Source organism: Manihot esculenta, chromosome 7 (genome assembly GCF_001659605.2).
Source record: "Manihot esculenta cultivar AM560-2 chromosome 7, M.esculenta_v8, whole genome shotgun sequence".
Lineage (NCBI taxonomy): Eukaryota > Viridiplantae > Streptophyta > Magnoliopsida > Malpighiales > Euphorbiaceae > Manihot > Manihot esculenta.
The window spans coordinates 31,612,350-31,631,000 of NC_035167.2; the positions used below are offsets into that span (position 1 = coordinate 31,612,350).

Genomic DNA, 18,651 nt, shown 5'->3' on the forward strand with positions numbered 1-18,651 from the left:
AAACCCATTGCATTCTTTTTTTTTTTTTTTTTTTTTTTCTGTCGAAGCATTCTTATTATTGACTACATAATAAATTGACTGCATAACTAAATTGGAAGCTTGCCTGCTAATTGCAAATTCGATCATCTTTTAGATTTGTACCATCAATGTAGCAAATTGACTGCTGTGTTTGATCTATTAACGGAGATTACTCTGCCCACAGAATAAATTCCCTTCACATAATCACATCTTGTACGCTATGAGCAGCGACTCCTCAATCATCTAATTAGCTCCGGCACCAAGTGACATAATTGTACAGATAAAATGAATAGGAGAAGCGAGAGAAATGACTATTTACATTGCAGATAGCAAACTTCATAGCATAGAGTATTACATTACGTTCTACAACAATCAAACCTTGCTTGAAAAATCAAATGGATACATTAATAATCAAATGTTACAATAATGGATCATACTTACAAGAAAATAATCAAACTATGCCAGCTAGAAGAATATATATATCTGTGTGTTGCCTTCATAAAAATGGGCATAGTAAATTTGCCTAAAAAATAAAATCATCTTCACGACTTCCGGAACAACAATGGCTCCAATTGAGAGTCCCTATCTTTGGAAATTAACAGTCTCCTATCACCTGACTCAAGCTCCGAAACTGATAAATCATCCGCTCTTTGTTTTAATAACCTTTGGAAGAAACTCAGTTTATCCTCAGGTAATGGATCTGTGTGCGTTGAGGCTGGTGCTTGGTTCATGCTCTGAACGTGCTGAAGGCAAACTTGAACAGCGTCATGCACTCTCACAAAGTACCATTCCTTGCCAATAAGCTCTACAGCACCAGCTTTTGATAAGGTCAACAAAACATCTCGGTTGGGGTTGGAAATAGCAATCTGCGTAAGAACCCAATGACATGCAAGATCATAGTTATGTCTCCATACAAAGAAAACAGCTCGTAGTCAAAATGAGACTTTAACCAGAATGAGCAATAAACCTGGATATCTCGTGATTTATACTCCTGATGCAAGTCTTTCAAAGCTTGAACGGCACTGGAGTCTATATATGTAACAGCTGCAGAATTAAGGACATTTGAGATTTAAGTGTCCATTTCATCATCATGCACATCACGTTCAAGGGTAATTTTGGTGTATTTAGCGAAATTTTGTCTATTTCATCAACATGCACATCACGTTCAAGGGTAATTTTGGTGAATTTAGCGAAAATCTTGACTCAGAGAAATTATAGCATCCTTGATTAATATTTTGAGCCAAAAATGGAAAAAAAAAAGTACAAGAAGAAACTTCATAAAAATATCATAATCAGCAACTAAAGTATGTGAGTAGACATAAGCAAGAAATCACTGCACACGAGAACATTTTGAGATGATAAATGGCATGGTTCCATTCACATGAAACCAATTGCAATAATGCATTAGCATAAATTTTTAGAACTGAAAAGTTGAATCATAATAGTCTGAGAAAGCACCAAGAAAAACTAACATTCTGAGATGAGAAGTATAGCGCCATTCATATGAAAATGATGCAGGAGTACATTTGCACAAGTTATACAGAGCATAACTGAATAGTTGAATCAAATGCGTTCCTTGTGAACTCAAAGAACTTCTGCAGCTATGCCATGTAGCTGAAACTTTGACTATACTAGTGAAACACCAGCAAGTACTAATGACAAAAGGGAAAAATCCCCAAAAAAGAAAAGGAAACTGAAAGGTTGGGTAGCACATGCCATACATAAACCTAAACTATTTGATGTGATTAAACAGATATTTTCAACTTCCATCTATTTGCAGAGCTGAGGTCCTTCTGACTCTCATCACTCCATAGTAGGAGAGTAAAATTTCCAAGGATTTCTTAATTAATAAAGCTTGATATATACCACACCAGTGAAAGAGGCATATTCACAGGTGGATGAGATCAAGCTTTCTGAGTTGAAATTGCCAGAAGAAATTATAGAGAAGAATAACAATGGGGCACCAATTTCCTGGTCTGCCAATTAAATATCACATACATAATAAAAGAACAAAGATGACAGCTGCTACAGGAATCACACATAATTACACTCCAAAATAGTACTTAACTGCAGTGCACTACTGCTGTTAAGGTACTTGTCAAACTTACTGACAATGCGTATAATAATAACCTTGTAATTCTTGCTTCCAACTTGCCACAAAGAAAGCAAAAGGTAATATCAGCTTAATTTCAAGCAGAGGGCGTACCATATAATATATAGACACACGCACATTCATATTTATCCAATTTACACATTCATATTTATCCAATTTTGAAACTGATATTTGGTCCATAATTGCTGTGGGGGAAGCCACAAGAAACATTCTAAGGCCAACATCACTAAAAAAATTTTGATGTGCAGACTATATTATTGATTTCTGTTTGCCATCTAAAGGCTCAATGGAAATGCATGATACAGGCTTTTTCTTGAGCTTGCAATCAAGATAGGATAAATGAAACTTACGTGACAACTCCAAGATCACAAAATAAATTCTTTCAACTTCTGGTCCACGTCTAGTAGATTTGTCCACATCAAGTTCATATTCCCTTAGCCTGAAAAAGGAAACCTCGATGACTTAAATTCAAGCAACTCAAATGAATAATAGGAAGGAAGAATTAAAACGCAGGATGCTAAATTATATTTCTTTCATAGAATTAATTTAGGGAAGCTTGAGTTTCACCTGTCTTTTATGTAACTTATATTGGCAAAATAGATTGGTGCATCAATGCGAACCATCACAATTCCATTGTACGTATATGCTTCCGGATACTGTTGGATGTTTCTGTATACAGTGGTACCAGGAAGACGGCCCAATACAGCTGCAGCATACAAAGCAATAAATAAGAAACATTCAACTCTTAAATTTGTTTAATAAAGAGAAGGAAGAAGATAGTCACCATCACCATGATCAAGAAGGTGAAGACAATAACAGATAATAACAGCAACTACAGAAAATAAAGAATAGAAACCTTCCAGGACAAAGAAAATGATAATTATGCCTACAACAAACATGCATGGAACACCATGATAGAACATATGCCACTTACCAATGTGTGGATTCGCTGACTCATGTATAACAAACGCAAGTGATACACCAACCTGCAGTCAAAATCAATATAAGTTAAAAAAGCAGTTACATCCGGGCTTCAAAGGACGTTAATGCATCCAACACATTTGACTGAATTATTATCAAGCTTTGTCTCAAAGTTGAGTAAGTCTATGCCATACTCAGCGTTGGATCCTACAATGGCATGTGAAATTTTAGACCTTAACAAAGTTAAAGATTCAGCATCACAGGAAATATATAGGAAATATATAGGAAATATAATTATTAACAGCTGACAGGAATTATGATTCATGAGTTCAAGTGCTCCCAAAAGGAAATGCAGAAAACACTAAACTTATTGCAAATGCACCTCCCTGAATCCCATTTTATGTTCTTTAATACTTACCCCAACAAGGACACCAATCTCAATGCCTAGGAACAATGTTGTAGCACTAGTAATGGTCCAAAGAAGAAAATCTTTCTTATCTACACGCCATAAGAAGATAGCCTCATCATAATCTACCTGACATATCAAAATCCAGCAAAGAGAGAACAAATTTGAAATTTGAAATCAACGGTAGTCACTTTTTGGATTGGCACAAATATACACAACCAAGATCTAAGAAAACACAAAAGAGATTTCTTTTCATCCATCATCAATTTGTTTAAAAACCAAACTTGTTCACCATGATGATGTTATAAAAAGCATAAACTGTTGTTCTGAATCATAATTTGGTCAAAGAATAAAATCTTGACACTTCATAAAATTTACTTAAATGCAACGTACTACTGTAAGTTGCTTTGAACACATGGAAGTGTTGAGTTCAAAGAGGTGCAGTATGAAAACTTCTTAAAATATGGAATACTGTTATGAGTTCTTGCCATTTCTCTTTTGGAAAAGCAATATAACTTCTGAAAATAATGGCCAGAAAGGAAGCACTAACTTCAACTGAAGTAACAGTATCCAAATTTAAATTTCAAATTCATGCAAAATCTAACTTAATTACAGAATAAAAGAAGCAACACTCTATAGCATTGATTGAGGGACTCCAGCGGGAAGGTAGATACATGGATAACTATAACTGTCAAATTGGAGAAAAAGTCTAATATATCTCTTCTACCTTAACAAAATGGCAAAGGCAAACTTGGAAAGCATAAGGTAAATGCAATCCACTACAAACTCCTTATATCCTGCTTTTAGTGGTACTCACCAGGCCCATCACAGCGGAGATTACTATTGCAGCCAGAGAACACTGTATAGAATGAAAACAAAAAAAAAGCAAGGTAAGGATTTATACCATGGGAAAGGTAGACAGTGAATTATGCCCTTCAACCATAGGAATGATAGAGTTAATGAGGGAAATCAGAAAATCAAACAGTAACTGCAGTTAAAAGTTTACAATTTTCCATCTTCATAAAACATTAATTCCATGATATTTTGCAGACATTATGTTTTGAAGAGTAATTAGATTCGGACCATTGGCATTACACAAGTTGCCACCAAAAAGTCACTATTTTGTAAGCATTTCCAATAATAATATACAAATTGAAGGAAAAAAAAAAAGACCTATGGGAACAAACCTGGGGAATGTATTCAAATAATGGAGTCAAAAATAGAAGAGCACAGCCCATGAGGATGCCAGTAACAATTCCAGATAAGCCAGTTTTTGCTCCACTTTCATTATTTACAGCTGACCTAGAAAAGGAACCTGCATGACAAGTTAGAAAAATAAACCCTCATTAATTGTATATCATCGTAATACAAAATCCAATAATATAAAATATTCTGAAGAGCAAGTGGATTTTTTTTCATGCTAACATCCAATATTAATTTTATCATGCACTGAAAATCTTACCTGTTGCAGGGTATGCTGAAAAGAATGAGCCCAAGATATTTGCTAAACCAAGACCGAAAAGCTGTTAAAAGAACCAAAAAGTCAGAATTTGTTTTGCACACCCCTACGAGAATATCCAACGAAAGCATATTTAGTGGCATACATGTCCAGATGTGTACATATATTCCTAGAAGATTTGCTCCAGTTCAGATTAAAATTGCAGTGAGAAAATCCATCCAGCCTTAATACTTAAGAAGCAAATTTTGCACCTTATTTCATATTAGTTACTGTTATTTATTGCACAGATAAAAGTGAAAGTTGGTACTTGACAGCTGACAGTCTAATCATAAGTTAGTAGCAGGCAAGATTATCTCATTTGCAAGTTGATACTAGAGGTAGCTAGCAGACTACAGTTACCATTTGGCAGTGATACTTTTCATTACAAACATACCTCCTGACTTGAATCCAGCTCATACCCATTCTTTGCTGCTAAAGCTTTAGCAATCCCCACAGATTCCTGCAATTTGAATTTTAATGTGGTCGGAATAAGAAGTGTAACTCAAAATTTATTAGGCAAAGTACAAAGAAACATTGACCCTTGTTAACTTTTCTTACCAATATGGCTACACCAGTAATAAGCATTGCTGTTGGGATTAAAGATTTTGCATACCCAAATCCTTTGGGAACGGAAAAGCTTGGGAGACCCTGGGGTATCTCTCCTACCTAAAACAACACCAAAATTCTCATCTGACCAGTTACGATTTATTTAATTTGGAATAAAAAATTATACAGATAAAACAGAAGAACAGTCATGCAGGGAGTTTAAAGAAACATTTGGCAATAACATGTTTTTTGCATTAATTAGATTCTACAAACTCTGAAAATTCCAAAATGCTGGGCAGGCAAGCATCAAAACCTACAACAGTTAATGCAAAATGGAGCAAAGAAACAAAAATCAAGCAATTAGATATAGAAACAGCAAGGATTACACCTTTTGAGATTGAAACTAATGTAGTTATCTCACATAGCTAGTGAAGAGAACAGAAGTTAAATTCAAGAAAAATCCATGGAATGAAAACTCAAATAAGAAAGAAATAGCTAATGACTAGCAGTTGAATCATTCTCACCAAAGAAATAGAAGATGGGTGAAATATTTTCACAAAAGTTGTACCCAAGATGACTGCAGTGAGAGGTCCTGCTGCTCGAAGGAATCTTAATGGCTTTCTTGATTTTCCCTTTACATGGAACATCAAAAGTCATAACCAGAGATCTAGATAAATGCACATTTTACAACTAAAAATGAGGGGTGAAAGAAGAACTGATTTCATACCAAATGTTTCATGACCAGAAGTACAGCAAGAATGCTAAATCCCATCACAAAAGGAGGCCATGAGAACTACAAAAGGAAAATACTACCTGTGGTTAAAAAGGAATTAATGAGTGATGACACATTAAAAAGGAAAACTACCACACGATCACATGGTAATTTAGAACTCACAAGAAAATAGGACAGTATAAATGAAAAATGAATTTTGCCTATAAATTTATATGAGGTTAATTAGTTGCACACAAAGAATTCTTTGTTGATATCAACTGCCATGCAATTGTGCCATCAAATATAAGGCAGTTACCACAAAACCAAGTTCAAGACTAAAGCATATAAATACCAGCATGTCTACATTCAAAAATTACCACCATTCACACTAAAAGATGTAAGCAGAATGTTACAACCCTCCCTTTGTCCGCTTTCCCACTTCTTTTATGGTTTTCAGTGCTTCTTTTTTATGCTTTCCTCTTATAATCAATTGTTATAACTTCTGTGAGATTCTAAAAATGATTAAAGGAATTTCAATTTAATGGAAGTTCTTGTTTTATCACAGACAAGTTCTTCACAACTCAAATATATGTAAGAATTCTATTAATATAACAAGCAACAATTAATAAATGGAAACGGTTTCTCTCCACCTTCTATTTGTTTAAGTACTTTTTCTCAAGTGAAGAATGGAAAATTGGACTTATTAGTTGTTAAACATGGTGAAAATTTGGTCATACAAGTTTTCAAGCATGGACTATTGGTCTTGTTAGTTGTTAAACATAGTGAATTTGGGTCATGCATGTTTTCAAGTTTATTTGATTGATGTACCCTTTCAACAGAAATGGTGAAAGTGTTACCTTATTTACCCAGCTGCTCTTCATAAACTCATGGAGCATATGTGAAGAGATGATTCAATGAGAATTCTATAAATTTGGATATGATGAAACCAACAAGAAACAAAGAAACTAATAACAAGATTACACACAACAGAACCAGAACAAAGTTATCGATCAACCATTTCATACAAAACTACCTAACAATAGGACTCCTGTAAGAAAATAATTTGAATATACATCAATGATAAACTGCAGTCTTCCGCTGCAGAGTAGCTACAATTTGAATAAGCATACCTTATCCACTCCAGATATTATGCTCTTTACTAATGGCACAATCTTGCTGCTCCGAACAACATCATATCCCAAGAAGTACTTTGCTTGAGATAATGCAATCACAATAGCTGATGCAGTTGTGAAGCCAGAAATCACAGAGTGGCTGATGAAACGTATAAGCCATCCCAGCCTGCAAATGAAAAGAACATGCAATGATCTCCTTTTTCTGGGTTTATGGGTCAATCAAAATAAAGAGTAACTTCAAAGTGCAGTAACACACAATAACAAAACAAAACAAAAACTAGAAGTTTCAGTTTGATAAGGCATCTAAACCCAACGACAGAAAAAACAAAAATGAGAGTTTCAAACTTTAAGCCCAAACAATGTCCAAAAGGGACATGTGCATAGAAATGCTGACATAAAAGCAATCAGAATGCAGGAACACATTTTGTGACTGCTAATTTAGTGTGATGAGTCTACCTTAAAATCCCCATGATGCATTCCAGTATTCCAACCATAAGGGCCAACAATATTGCAAGTTCCGTGTATAACTCATCAGATGAATCAACAATTCCACTTAAAACGTTAGAAACTAGGAGAGAAACCAATGCCACGGGACCAGTTGCCAGTTGTCGAGATGACCCAAATAGAGCATACACAAAAACTGGCACAAAACCACAGTCTGTCTTGCAAAAACAAATCTAGAGTTAAATTACAAAGTAATGGAGGGGTGGAAACTAGGATAACAAAAGATAATGCAGAAGTGATATTGGAGCAAAATGCAATTAAACCATTTTCATTATATATTTGAGTAAGATGCTAATGGTACAACCAAAAAAATGAAGAATGATCAAGATGGGGGCATAATCAGTTTACAATAGAAGATTTCAGTTCTTGATGTTTATAATATTTGCTTATTTAAAAAGTTATACAAAATAAGCTCTGTACTACTTGTACTATCAAAAAGAAGTTTTGAAATTTGCCTGCAGCTAGAATTTGAAAAACAGCCATACCAAAATTTTGAAGGGTAACCTACAAAATTTAGATTGAACAATTTATTATGATAAACTTACATAGTCCATAAATTGGATGTAGCCCAGCCAGCTTAGCATAAGACATTGCCTGTTCAAATACCAGAACATTAACAACCAATCAAACTATCAACACTTTCCAGGAAACATAAATAAATAAATCAACCAATTTACACTTCTATAGCCACAAAATCCCATTGATTAATTGATTGATAATAACAGTAACGACAATAACAAGATGATAATAGCCAGTTCAAGATATTCCAACACTAATAAAACATCAGAAGCTGTGTTCGGTTGCACAGAATTTGATATCACCCTGGGCCAACATGCCATTTCTAGCAACCAAACACGACCTAACTTAAAAAATATGGTCCCTAATATCTGATTGGCACAAACTTTTGCAAATCCCAACCAATAAGGGACCAAAAGTCAAACAGTGAAACAGCTCTTATTTGGGAAAAAAACTATTGAAATCACCAAAAAGTTAAAGCTCGAAAAATCCACGATCCATTGCTTCAGAGCAGAATCCGATTTGATACTGATGAGAATTGGAAAAACGATCCGTATCTAATCAATTACAGTTGAGTGCTTGATGCAACCATGGCAAATTAAACAGAGAAGTAGAACATGCGTAGAAAAAGTGCAATCCACATAGCAGAACCGTGCTTTTATCACCAAGAAACTGTAAGAAAATTTGGAGAGAGAGAGAGAGAGAATAAACACTATTTTTGAAGTAGTTTGAATTGATCATCCATGAGAACTTGGAAAATCAAAGTCAGATACATTACTTCAATAAACTTTACTTTCTCACTAAACAAGCAGAAAATAGAGCTTCATGCAGATAAGACCAAAAGGAAATTCGAAACCAAAACTAGTTCAAGCTACATGTACGCGCATGCATGTGCTCCTGTTGAATCATTTATCCTTCAAGAACCAAAATCAAAAACTGTAACTGATAAAACTTGAAAAATTCTCCTTTCTTTTCATTCATTTTCCATGGAGCCTAAAAACTGAAGTTAAAAAAACAGTAGTCAACAAAAACAGAGATTTAGAATCACCTGCGGCACGAGCATAACACCGATAGTAACACCGGCCATAAGATCGATCTGCAAATACTCACGCCATTTATAAGTCCTAATCCAACGGCAACAAGGCAAGAACGTCTCGATCCATTGGGCTACAGACATACGTTTCATTTTAGCTAACCAGCGAGAAAAGAGAGCAGAAGCAAGAGAAGAAGCAAGGGAGGAGGAGGACGTTGCGTTAGGGTGTTGCAGAGGAATAATCTTAACGGGTCGGGCTCCGGATGTTGGCATGGAGTATCCCGAGGTTGAAGAAGAGATAGAAGTGAGGTCGGGAGAGCTGGATGAAGCGTAGGTTATCTCCATGCGCATCCGGCGAGGCGTCGGATGGACATGGACGCAAGTAGAGTGGAGGGGTCCCAATATTTGTGGCGGAGAGAGAAAGAGTAATTTTTTAAAAATAAGTATTAAAAAAAATCGGCGTAACAAAAGTCAGGAGTGTTTTCATATGGCCGGTAACCACCATTGAAAAAAATAAATCAATTAGAATGCATTAAAAATAATTAGTAATTTTATTTAAATATATTTAATTTTTTAATGTTAATTTATGATTTAAATATATTAATAAAAGTGTATCTAATTGTAATAAATTAGTTATACTATAATCTTTATCTATGACTTAATTTAAGGTTAAACTCCACAAATCTAAATAAAGAAATTTTATATGCATTATAAATTTGTAATCAGTTGCTCTTGTAATGCACTCTGCATATTAGTATTAAAAAATTGATTTTAATAATCTTGATTTGATTTAAAAAACAATTTAAAGTAAAGAAAGGAAATTGGGATAGATTATTTCGGAAAGTGACTTTAGATGCGAACCAGTCATTAATTATGATTTTGAGTTGATTAGATTGGTTTAATTTCCGTAACCGAACCGTAGGCATTATTAATTTATTATGGCGTGCGGTCAAAAGCGGCTTGGATGGCCGCTCGGCAGTGGCCAGTTGGCAAGTGCCAAATGAAGAAGAGTTTTGAATTAGGCCGGAAAGAGAAAAAGATCCGTTGAAATGTACAGGGAAGTCATTCTTGTCAAGGTTCAAACGATCCCACTGAAAGAATGTATCACCTTCGTACACGCAATCGATGAGTAATAATATAATATTATTTAAATAATTTAAAATCTGGCCTTATTAAAATATCTAAATTTAACTTTATTATTTATCTAAATGAATTGTAGATGCAAACTCACCTTTTTTATAATTTAAAATCACGCTCAATAAACATAATAATGTGCAATTTAAATAAAAATAAGCTAAACTAAATAAACTCCCTTGGAGTTTTTGAGAGAGAAAGAGAGCGAGGAGTGAGCGTGAAGGTGAGAATAAAAACGAGAAAGATTTATCGATCGTTAATATTATATGAATTTACGTGAAGAGTGAAAGTATGAGGATAACTGTTAGGAAGAAATATTGATTATGGTTTTGGTGTTGCTTTTTCATTGAGTTTTTTTATCGATATTTCTTTTACTTTTCATTTAAGTCGTGGCTTCCCTTTCTTTATTTTTGCTTCTCTTTTTATTTGTTTATTTTTTTGGTTAATGTCAGAGATCAGATCTTGTCTAAGTTCATGATATTTTGATAAACTTAATTTTCGTTTTTCACTTGTTTTTTTTTATTTTTTTATTTATCTTTTAATGATATGTAACCGACATCTTATATTCGTACCCTTCTGATATATTTAGGCTGGCAATACATATGAAGGTATTATATTCTTTTTTTTCATCAGGCAATTTTTCTTTTATCTTTTAATGATATGTAACCGACATTCTATACCCGTATCCCTCTAATATATTTACGCTGGCAGTACATAAGAAGGTATTATATCCTTCTCTCATCAGGCAACCCTTTTAATTCTATTAGGCGTTATTTTGACACGATCGCAGACATCACGGGGTCTGTTTTTCCATGAAAGCTATCGGATATTCGAAACTAGGATCCTATGGATAAATTCGCGTCCAGCCTAGTTTGTCTGGATAGGCCCTAAACCCGTAGAGGGTTTAGAGCCGTGTATAGGGCCCTCATGGAACTTAGGTCCATTTCTTCTAGTTCAGGCTGCCTCAAGCTCGAGCGTCTAGAGCCGAACAGTCATCAAGTCCCTTTACCTGTTCATTAATCATTTCATGATTTATGAGGGGGTAAGTTTCAAAATCCCAATTATTACCATGCAGCTCTGGGAGGATTTTGTCAAAGTGTCCTTTCTCTGCTTTTTCCCATTTCAAATTTGTGTTTTTGCTCGTTACTCTGTCTTTTGCGCTGCTTTTGCTATCTTGCCCTTTCTTTTCCCTGTAATCTCGATTTTCCAATTCGAGGTATGTCTTGCTCCTCCCATGACTTCTTCTAGGATTTCTAAGGTAGTCGATTCAATCTATTTTGTTATCCCTTCTTTCTTTTCCCATTTTTTCTCTCGTGACCTTGTCGATACCTTGATCTTTAAAATTAGGGCTTCCCAGCCTAATGAGCGCATCATTCTCTCTAACCCACTCTCGGTGGGCTTGATGGACGCTCAACAGATGCGCAATCAAACAGCACGAATTCGGGCTAACATTCCCCTTTATCCCCATTCTCATCGAGGTCTTCCATCATTTTAGGGTGACTCCTCAAATGTTGTCTCCCAACTCTATCTTATTCATGTGTTGCTTTGAGTCCATCTGTCTATGTTGGGGTTTTGCTCCTTCTATCGAGTTGTTTTGTACTTTCTTCTGCCTAGTTAGATCTAACAATGAGTTTTACTATTTTGGCCCTCGAGCTGGATTGTCTATATTCACGAGGTATAAGGATTCAATTTATTGTTGTCGAGCTGAAGAAGAGCTTAGCGATTAACTGAGATATTGACCTCTCATGGGGGGAGGTGCCTCAGGGTTGTAATGAATTCCCTAGGTTGAACCTTATAGATCAAATCTGCCTTCTTCGACTAATCTCTGTAAAGAATAAATATGGTGTCAAGAAATGCATATTTATGTCCAACCTCTATGACTGCCAGCAAGCTGGTATCTTTTAATTTTTCCCCTTTGTATTCTTCTTTTGTTATTTTGAGCTCTGATTAAACTAGTTTTTTCTTTTCAGCTTCCGACATGCCAATCAATAGGTAACATTAAGCTCCTCAAAAACTTCACCTTGTCCAGGGAGAGCATGAAGGACAGCTTGGCCACTTCCAAAGCTAACAAGTCTATCACTAATGTGGCCAGGGAGGTTTTTTAGGCTGCAACTCTTGCATCATCAGCTCGCCCCTCTACAAGTACCACCATAACTTCCTTGGCTTTAGTGCCAGTGTCGAGGGGCTATCATTCTGCGGCCTCTTGGACATTGGTCCCTCCCAAGACACCGGACTTTTCTAAGGCTTCACCTACTCTAAAAGAAGTTCCCAAGGAGTCTATCATGGTTAGTGAGTTAGCAGAGAGCAGCTTAGAGGAGGGCACCAGGTCTCCTCCCTTGAATGTTTCTTCCATCAGTGCTGTGGGTGCTATTACCATTGAGAGCAAGGTTGCTCAGCGTGCCAGAACTTTAAAAGTCACAGAGGCAATCCTTTCTTCTCCTATTGATAAGCGGAAGAAGGTAGTAGAGAACTTGTCTTCTACCCCAGATAACGAGCTGCTGAATGGTACCGAGGTCAATGTTGAATCGACGCTGGCCTCCATGGCTGAGATGCTATGCGACAAGATATTTAAGGTGGCTCTAGATGTTTCTGACCCCCATTCTCTAGCCCTTATCAGCCATCTGGTCTATGCCACTAAACAACAGGCGGCTTTCAGCTTGCATCCCATAGAGGCCCTTGGAGACAGTCTAAGAGAGATGCTCCTTATGGTAAGTTGTATGTCTTTCTTGTTAACACTTCTAAGTTTGAAGTTTTCTGACTTTGTTCCTTTTTGTTATAGTCTTTTGGCATGTACATGGATATTGATGTCCGAAATCGATCTCTCTAGGGCTCTATGGACTGTCGTATTGAGGAGGGGCATCGAGAGGAGAACCTGCTTGCTACGGCTGAGGCCCATGGGCATATTATTGAATTCAAGGGGCAAATCGAAGACCTCACTAAGCAACTGGAGGAGGTTGTTAAGTCATCTCAATAGAACTCTGTGGCGAAGTCTCAATGAGATGAAGCCCTTGCACAATTGTCTATTTTGGAGGAGACTCGCCATCAACGTGCTGAGGCCTAGGCTCAGCACGACGAGGTCTTGAGCTCAACAAATATATTGATGACCTAAAAAGTATGACCTCAGTAGTGGAGAAGTATCAACTTCAGCAACAACAACTCCGCCAAGAGGTTTCTACTTTGGAGGAGAGGTGTGTCTCTCTACTGAGGGATGCTAGGGCTGTAGAAGATAGAGTTTAGCAGGCATGCGAAGAACGGCTGGGAGAATACAAGAACTCAACGGAGCTAAAGGAGAAGATATACAGGGAGGCCTTCCGTATGTTTGCTTCGGGCTACAACCAAGGCCTCAAAGCTGCCTGTGATGCCCTCTCCATTTTGTTAGCTGACTTACGAGCTCCAGAGGTCAATTCTGATAGCGAGAAGGTCTGCTACGGAGAGGATGACAACCCTTTTCCTAAGAACCTCCCTCCTTTGCCCTCTATATAGCAGGAGGGCAGCCTTTCTAGGTCCTTTGGAAATAATGATCTAGGTAGCTATACTCCCCCTTCCCCTGCTACTTTTGTCACAAACCCTAATAGTGTAGGGAAAGAATAAATAAATAAATAAATTTACTTTTAGGCCTTTTTGTTATTTTCAGGCCGTTTTGCCATTTTATTTTCTTCTTTCTGTTTGAATTTCATTTGTATTCCCATACTTAGACTATGTTTCGCGTACGTTGTCTGTGAATGATATTGAACAATTTGTTTGATAATTTACTTATGAATGCATATGGCTTAAGGTACTTTGACTTTTATTTATTAGAAATCTTTTTGGCTCAATTTTATCTTAATTTTCGTATTGAAAATCATTGCAATTTTTACGTTCTTAGACACTTTTTGTTCTTTTGCTTATCTAAACATTTTATCAGGTCAGATTGTGAGTTCTTTGACCGGGCTAGTTTAGCGCCAGAGATCAGTTTCGAGGTCAGCATCATCTATGATTGCCCCTAGCCTTTTGTATTGTTGCTTGCCTTGGTTCGTGGTGTTCCAAAGATCCATTTTTCCTTAACTTTTATTCCTTATTTCAGTTTTTAGTTCGGCTGTAGTGATGCTTTTGATTCTTTTTTTTTTGCTTTATTTGAATCCGCAACTCGGCTTTTTGGTGCGGCCGTATTGGACTTCTTATTTTCTCAACTCAGCTTTTTGGTGTTAGAGATTTATTTTCTAGACTGACTACCTGCTTCATTAGGCTTCTTGCTTTCTCAACTCGGTTTTTTGGTGTCGGCAGTTCCGAGACCGGTCACTTGCCACATTGGGCTGCTTATTTCCTCAACTCGGTTTTTTGGTGCCGATGGTCTATTTTCGAGACAGGTCACCTGCCTCATTGGGCTTCTTGCTTCCTCAACTCGGATTTTTGGTGCCGACGGTCTATTTCCGAGACCGGTCACCTGTCTCATTAGGCTTCTTGCTTCCTCAACATGACTTTTTAGCGTTGGCGATCTATTTTCGAGACTGGTCACCTGCCTCATTAAGCTTCTGGTTTTCTCAACTTAGCTTTTTGGTGCTGGCGGTTTATTTTCGAGCTAGTCACTTGCCTCATTGGGCTTCTTACTTCCTCAACTAGGCTTTTTAGTGCCAATAGTCTATTTTCAAGATCAGTCACTTGCCTCATTGGGCTTTTTGCTTCTTCAACTCAACTTTTTAGTGTCGGCGATCTATTATCGAGATCGATCACCTGTCTTGTTAACTTCTAATTTCTTCAACTCGGCTTCTTGATATCCGCAGTCTATTTTCGAGATCGGTCACCTGTCTCATTGGATTTATGGTTTTCTCAACTCGACATTTTGGTGCCGGTAGTCTATTTTCGAGACCGATCACCTGCGTCACTACGCTTTTTGCTTTCTTAACTTGGTTTTTTGGTGTCAGCGATCTATTTTTCCTCGATCTTCCTTGCTGTAGGTAGAGATTTGTTCTTTTTTTTTTTCACCTTTTTTGCATTGTTTTTTCAGGTCCGATCATGCCTGAGGGAGAGAAGTTTTGTAGATATGGTATGAGGATGTTTTAATCTGGCTTCCAAGGAGATCTATTGAGACATGATGTCGGCATCGTGGGATCACACCGCTGTATCTGGTAATACTGCTCCTATTGACCGTTAGACAATGGCTACACTCTGTCGCATCTCTTTGTGTGGATGTGGATCGAAGCACAGGTGCTATTCTTCTAGCCAATTGTGTTTGCATGTAGTTATTGTTTGCTTTCTTCTGTGTTAACTTTTTTGTGCATCCATCATCTGCTCGTGTTGCTGTCCTCTGTTTTGTGATGGAGGGGATGAGATCATGTACGGGCAGTGGGGCGGTTGAATGGTGATCTGGTGGTTTCTTAGGTGATATTTATCTATTTTTTTAATTGTTTTGTTTGATTTGAGTTGAGTTGGATCGACTAGTTTTGCTTTGGTATTATTATTTTTTTAATTTAACGTAATATGATCAAGTCATTTGAATAATTTTTATATTTTCTATATAATTCAAAAATTTTGTGAAATACAAATTATAGAAAAAACTTAATTAAATGATGTAATAATTAAATATAATATACTACAGTTTTAATTTAATAATAAATATATTTCAATTTAGTAAAATTAGGAGTGGATTTTTTTATCTTATAAATAAGAAAAATAAGCGCATGGAGAATAATATTAGGAACTAATTGATAAATTTTAGAATAATATTTGGATCTTTCTTATACTCTTTTGGACTCAAGCACTATTAATCTAAAAAAAATAAAAATAAAAAGATGGGTTTGTCCAAGAAAGCACATCCGCCCTTTAAAAAAACAATTTCTTAGGAAAATGATTCCTTTGTTAGATTCACTCACTTTAAAAAAACAAAACTTATTCAATGAAAAGCACTAGTTATGGCTACAACATTAATTGGAAAACAAGCTTACCCAAGTAGCTCTGATTTTCGTCTCAAAGGAAGAGGAGGCATGATCGACACCTCTGCACTACGCAGCTGAAAGAGGAAACTTGTTTGTTTAGGCAGAAATTTTTGGGAGTTGGGCTGAAGCCATCCAAGATGTCACCAATCAAGAAGACACTGTCTTACACATTGCTGTGAAAAATAACCAAATTGAAGCTTTTGGACTCTTGCTTAAATGGCTTGAAATGAGATCTTTCCAGGACGGTGATTTCTGGCAGAAAGAAATTGTTAACTGGAAGAACAAGCAAGGCAACGCTGTGTTGCACATAGCTGCTACACTAAATCAAAGTCTGGTTCATTTGCTTTCACCAAATCAAAAAATTTTCTTTTCTTTTCTTCTCTTTTTCTTTTGTGTTTGCATTAATTCTGTGAGATCAATATATTAGGCAATAAAACAGCTGATGAAGACTTGTATTTGTCTGAACAATAAGAATTCAGATGGGTTAACAGCAATGGAAGTCCTAGGTGACCAAGCACTAGTGATCAGCCACAGAGACAAAACAAAAATCCAACGACTTTCTTGCCGGAAACTTCATCTTCCGACAGCAAGAATGAACTTCAGGTCGCCAACATTATTTCGTGCAAATGTTCGAATACAAATTTCTCGCATCACAAAGATTTCCAACGAACCATCACGTTTTTCCAACACTAATCGCTACAGTAACCTACAAGCTGCACTAAGCCCACCTGGCGGTGTTTGGCAAGGAACAGCTGATACTAAATCACCCATTAGAGCCAACGTTCACGTCGACAACACTAGTGAAGCAAGTCCATCATCACGCTACGTGGGGACGACGATTATGAACACTGCAACATTTTCAGTGTTCTGGACTGTAAATTAATGCGTCCTGGTACTGACAATTTTCCGGATGATGCTCGTCAGAGTTCCATTGCCGATGGTTCTCTTGCTACTCATATGCAATGTCAGTCATTTCACCGACCAAGAATTTCTCCGACTTTAAGTAGGTTTTATTCGGCTTAGTCACAGTAGCATTCCTTGTCAAATTTGTAAGCAACATTTAGGAATCACGATCACGGGTCGACCTGGTCAGTAAGGTCTACTGAATTTTTTGACCCGTTTTCTTTTGTAGAGTCCAATCTCAGCTCGGTCTGACAGTTATCATATATTATTGGGTAATTTATGATTTAGTCCCTGGGTATTGCCATTATTAACAAGTCAGTCCCTGTATTTTCAGAAACCTATTAAAACGTCCTTATATTTTCTATCCGTCAACGAAATAGTCCTTCTGTCTATTTTTGCCGTTAAAAATATAGTAAAAGACTAAATTACCCCCAATTATTTTTCTTCTCCTCCTCCTTCCTTTTCTTCTTCATCAATTCTTCTTCCTTTTGCTTCTTCTTCTTCTGCTTCTTCTTCTTCTACTTCTTCTCCTTTTTCTTCTTCTTCTTCTTCTGTTTTTTCTCCTTCTTCTTCTGCTTCTTCTCCTTTTTCTTCTTTTGCTTCTTTTTCTTCTTTTTCTTCTTTATCTTCTTCTTCTTCTTCTCATTCTTCTCCTTCTTCTTCTTCTTTTTCTTCTTTCTCTCCTTCTTCTTCTTCTTCTTCTCCTTCTTCTTCTTCTCCTTCTCCTTCTTCTTCTCCTTCTTCTTCTTCTCCTTCTCCTTCTTTTTCTTCTTTCTCTTCTTCTTCTTCTTCTTCTTCTTCTTCTTCTTCTTCTTCTTCTTCTTCTTCTTCTTTTTCGGAGGAGGAGGAGGAGGAGGAGGAGGAGGAGGAGGAAGAGGAAAGAAAATATAGGGACTACTTTGTTGATAAAAAGAAACAATAAGGATGTTTTAATAGATCTGAGAAAAGATAGGGACTATTTCGTTGACAAAAAGAAACAATAAGGACGTTTTAATATATTTCTAAAAATATAGGGAGAGATGATTTCGTTGACAGAAAGAAACGATGAGGAGGGACTATTTCGTTGACTTAAATAAACGATAAGGATGTTTTAATAGATGTGAGAAAAGATAGGGACTATTTCATTGATGGAAAAAAATAATAAGAACGTTTTAATAGATATGAAAAAAGATAAAAATATTTTAATAGATTTTTGAAAATGTAAGGACTAACTTGTTAATAATTACAATATACAAGGATTAAATAAATGGTTTTATTTGAGGGTAAAATTGGATTTTAAAAATTTTCTCTCTCCTCCTTTAT

The 18,651-nt window shown here is 36.3% G+C and overlaps 3 protein-coding genes across 4 annotated transcripts; 2 read left to right on the top strand and 1 right to left on the bottom strand.

Moving 5' to 3' along the window:
• Positions 1-304: 304 nt before the first annotated feature.
• Positions 305-9,838, bottom strand: LOC110619258 (sulfate transporter 4.1, chloroplastic). 2 transcript variants are annotated; one of them, XM_021762567.2, is made up of 17 exons: positions 9,416-9,836; positions 8,397-8,445; positions 7,804-8,005; positions 7,345-7,513; positions 6,230-6,295; positions 6,027-6,134; positions 5,515-5,622; positions 5,351-5,416; positions 4,921-4,981; positions 4,646-4,773; positions 4,276-4,317; positions 3,471-3,587; positions 3,066-3,117; positions 2,699-2,837; positions 2,482-2,570; positions 986-1,062; positions 305-884 (listed from the first exon to the last, which is right to left on the bottom strand). In XM_021762567.2, the coding sequence occupies exons 1-17, from the start codon at positions 9,749-9,751 to the stop codon at positions 561-563; spliced, it is 2,133 nt and encodes a 710-aa protein (XP_021618259.1). In that variant the 5' UTR covers positions 9,752-9,836; the 3' UTR covers positions 305-560. The 2 variants fall into 2 exon arrangements, with proteins under 2 accessions (XP_021618259.1, XP_043814269.1); XM_043958334.1 differs by lacking the exon at positions 3,471-3,587 and having other exon boundaries at positions 9,416-9,838.
• A 1,285-nt stretch (positions 9,839-11,123) lies between these two features.
• On the top strand, positions 11,124-14,154 carry LOC110619837. Its single transcript, XM_043957974.1, has 2 exons — positions 11,124-13,242; positions 13,314-14,154. The coding sequence occupies exons 1-2, from the start codon at positions 12,817-12,819 to the stop codon at positions 13,359-13,361; spliced, it is 474 nt and encodes a 157-aa protein (XP_043813909.1). The 5' UTR covers positions 11,124-12,816; the 3' UTR covers positions 13,362-14,154.
• On the top strand, positions 13,649-17,329 carry LOC110619056. The gene is made up of 5 exons (XM_021762313.1): positions 13,649-13,722; positions 14,439-14,493; positions 15,519-15,557; positions 16,547-16,780; positions 16,874-17,329. The coding sequence occupies exons 1-5, from the start codon at positions 13,649-13,651 to the stop codon at positions 17,327-17,329; spliced, it is 858 nt and encodes a 285-aa protein (XP_021618005.1).
• The last annotated feature ends 1,322 nt before the right edge of the window (positions 17,330-18,651 follow it).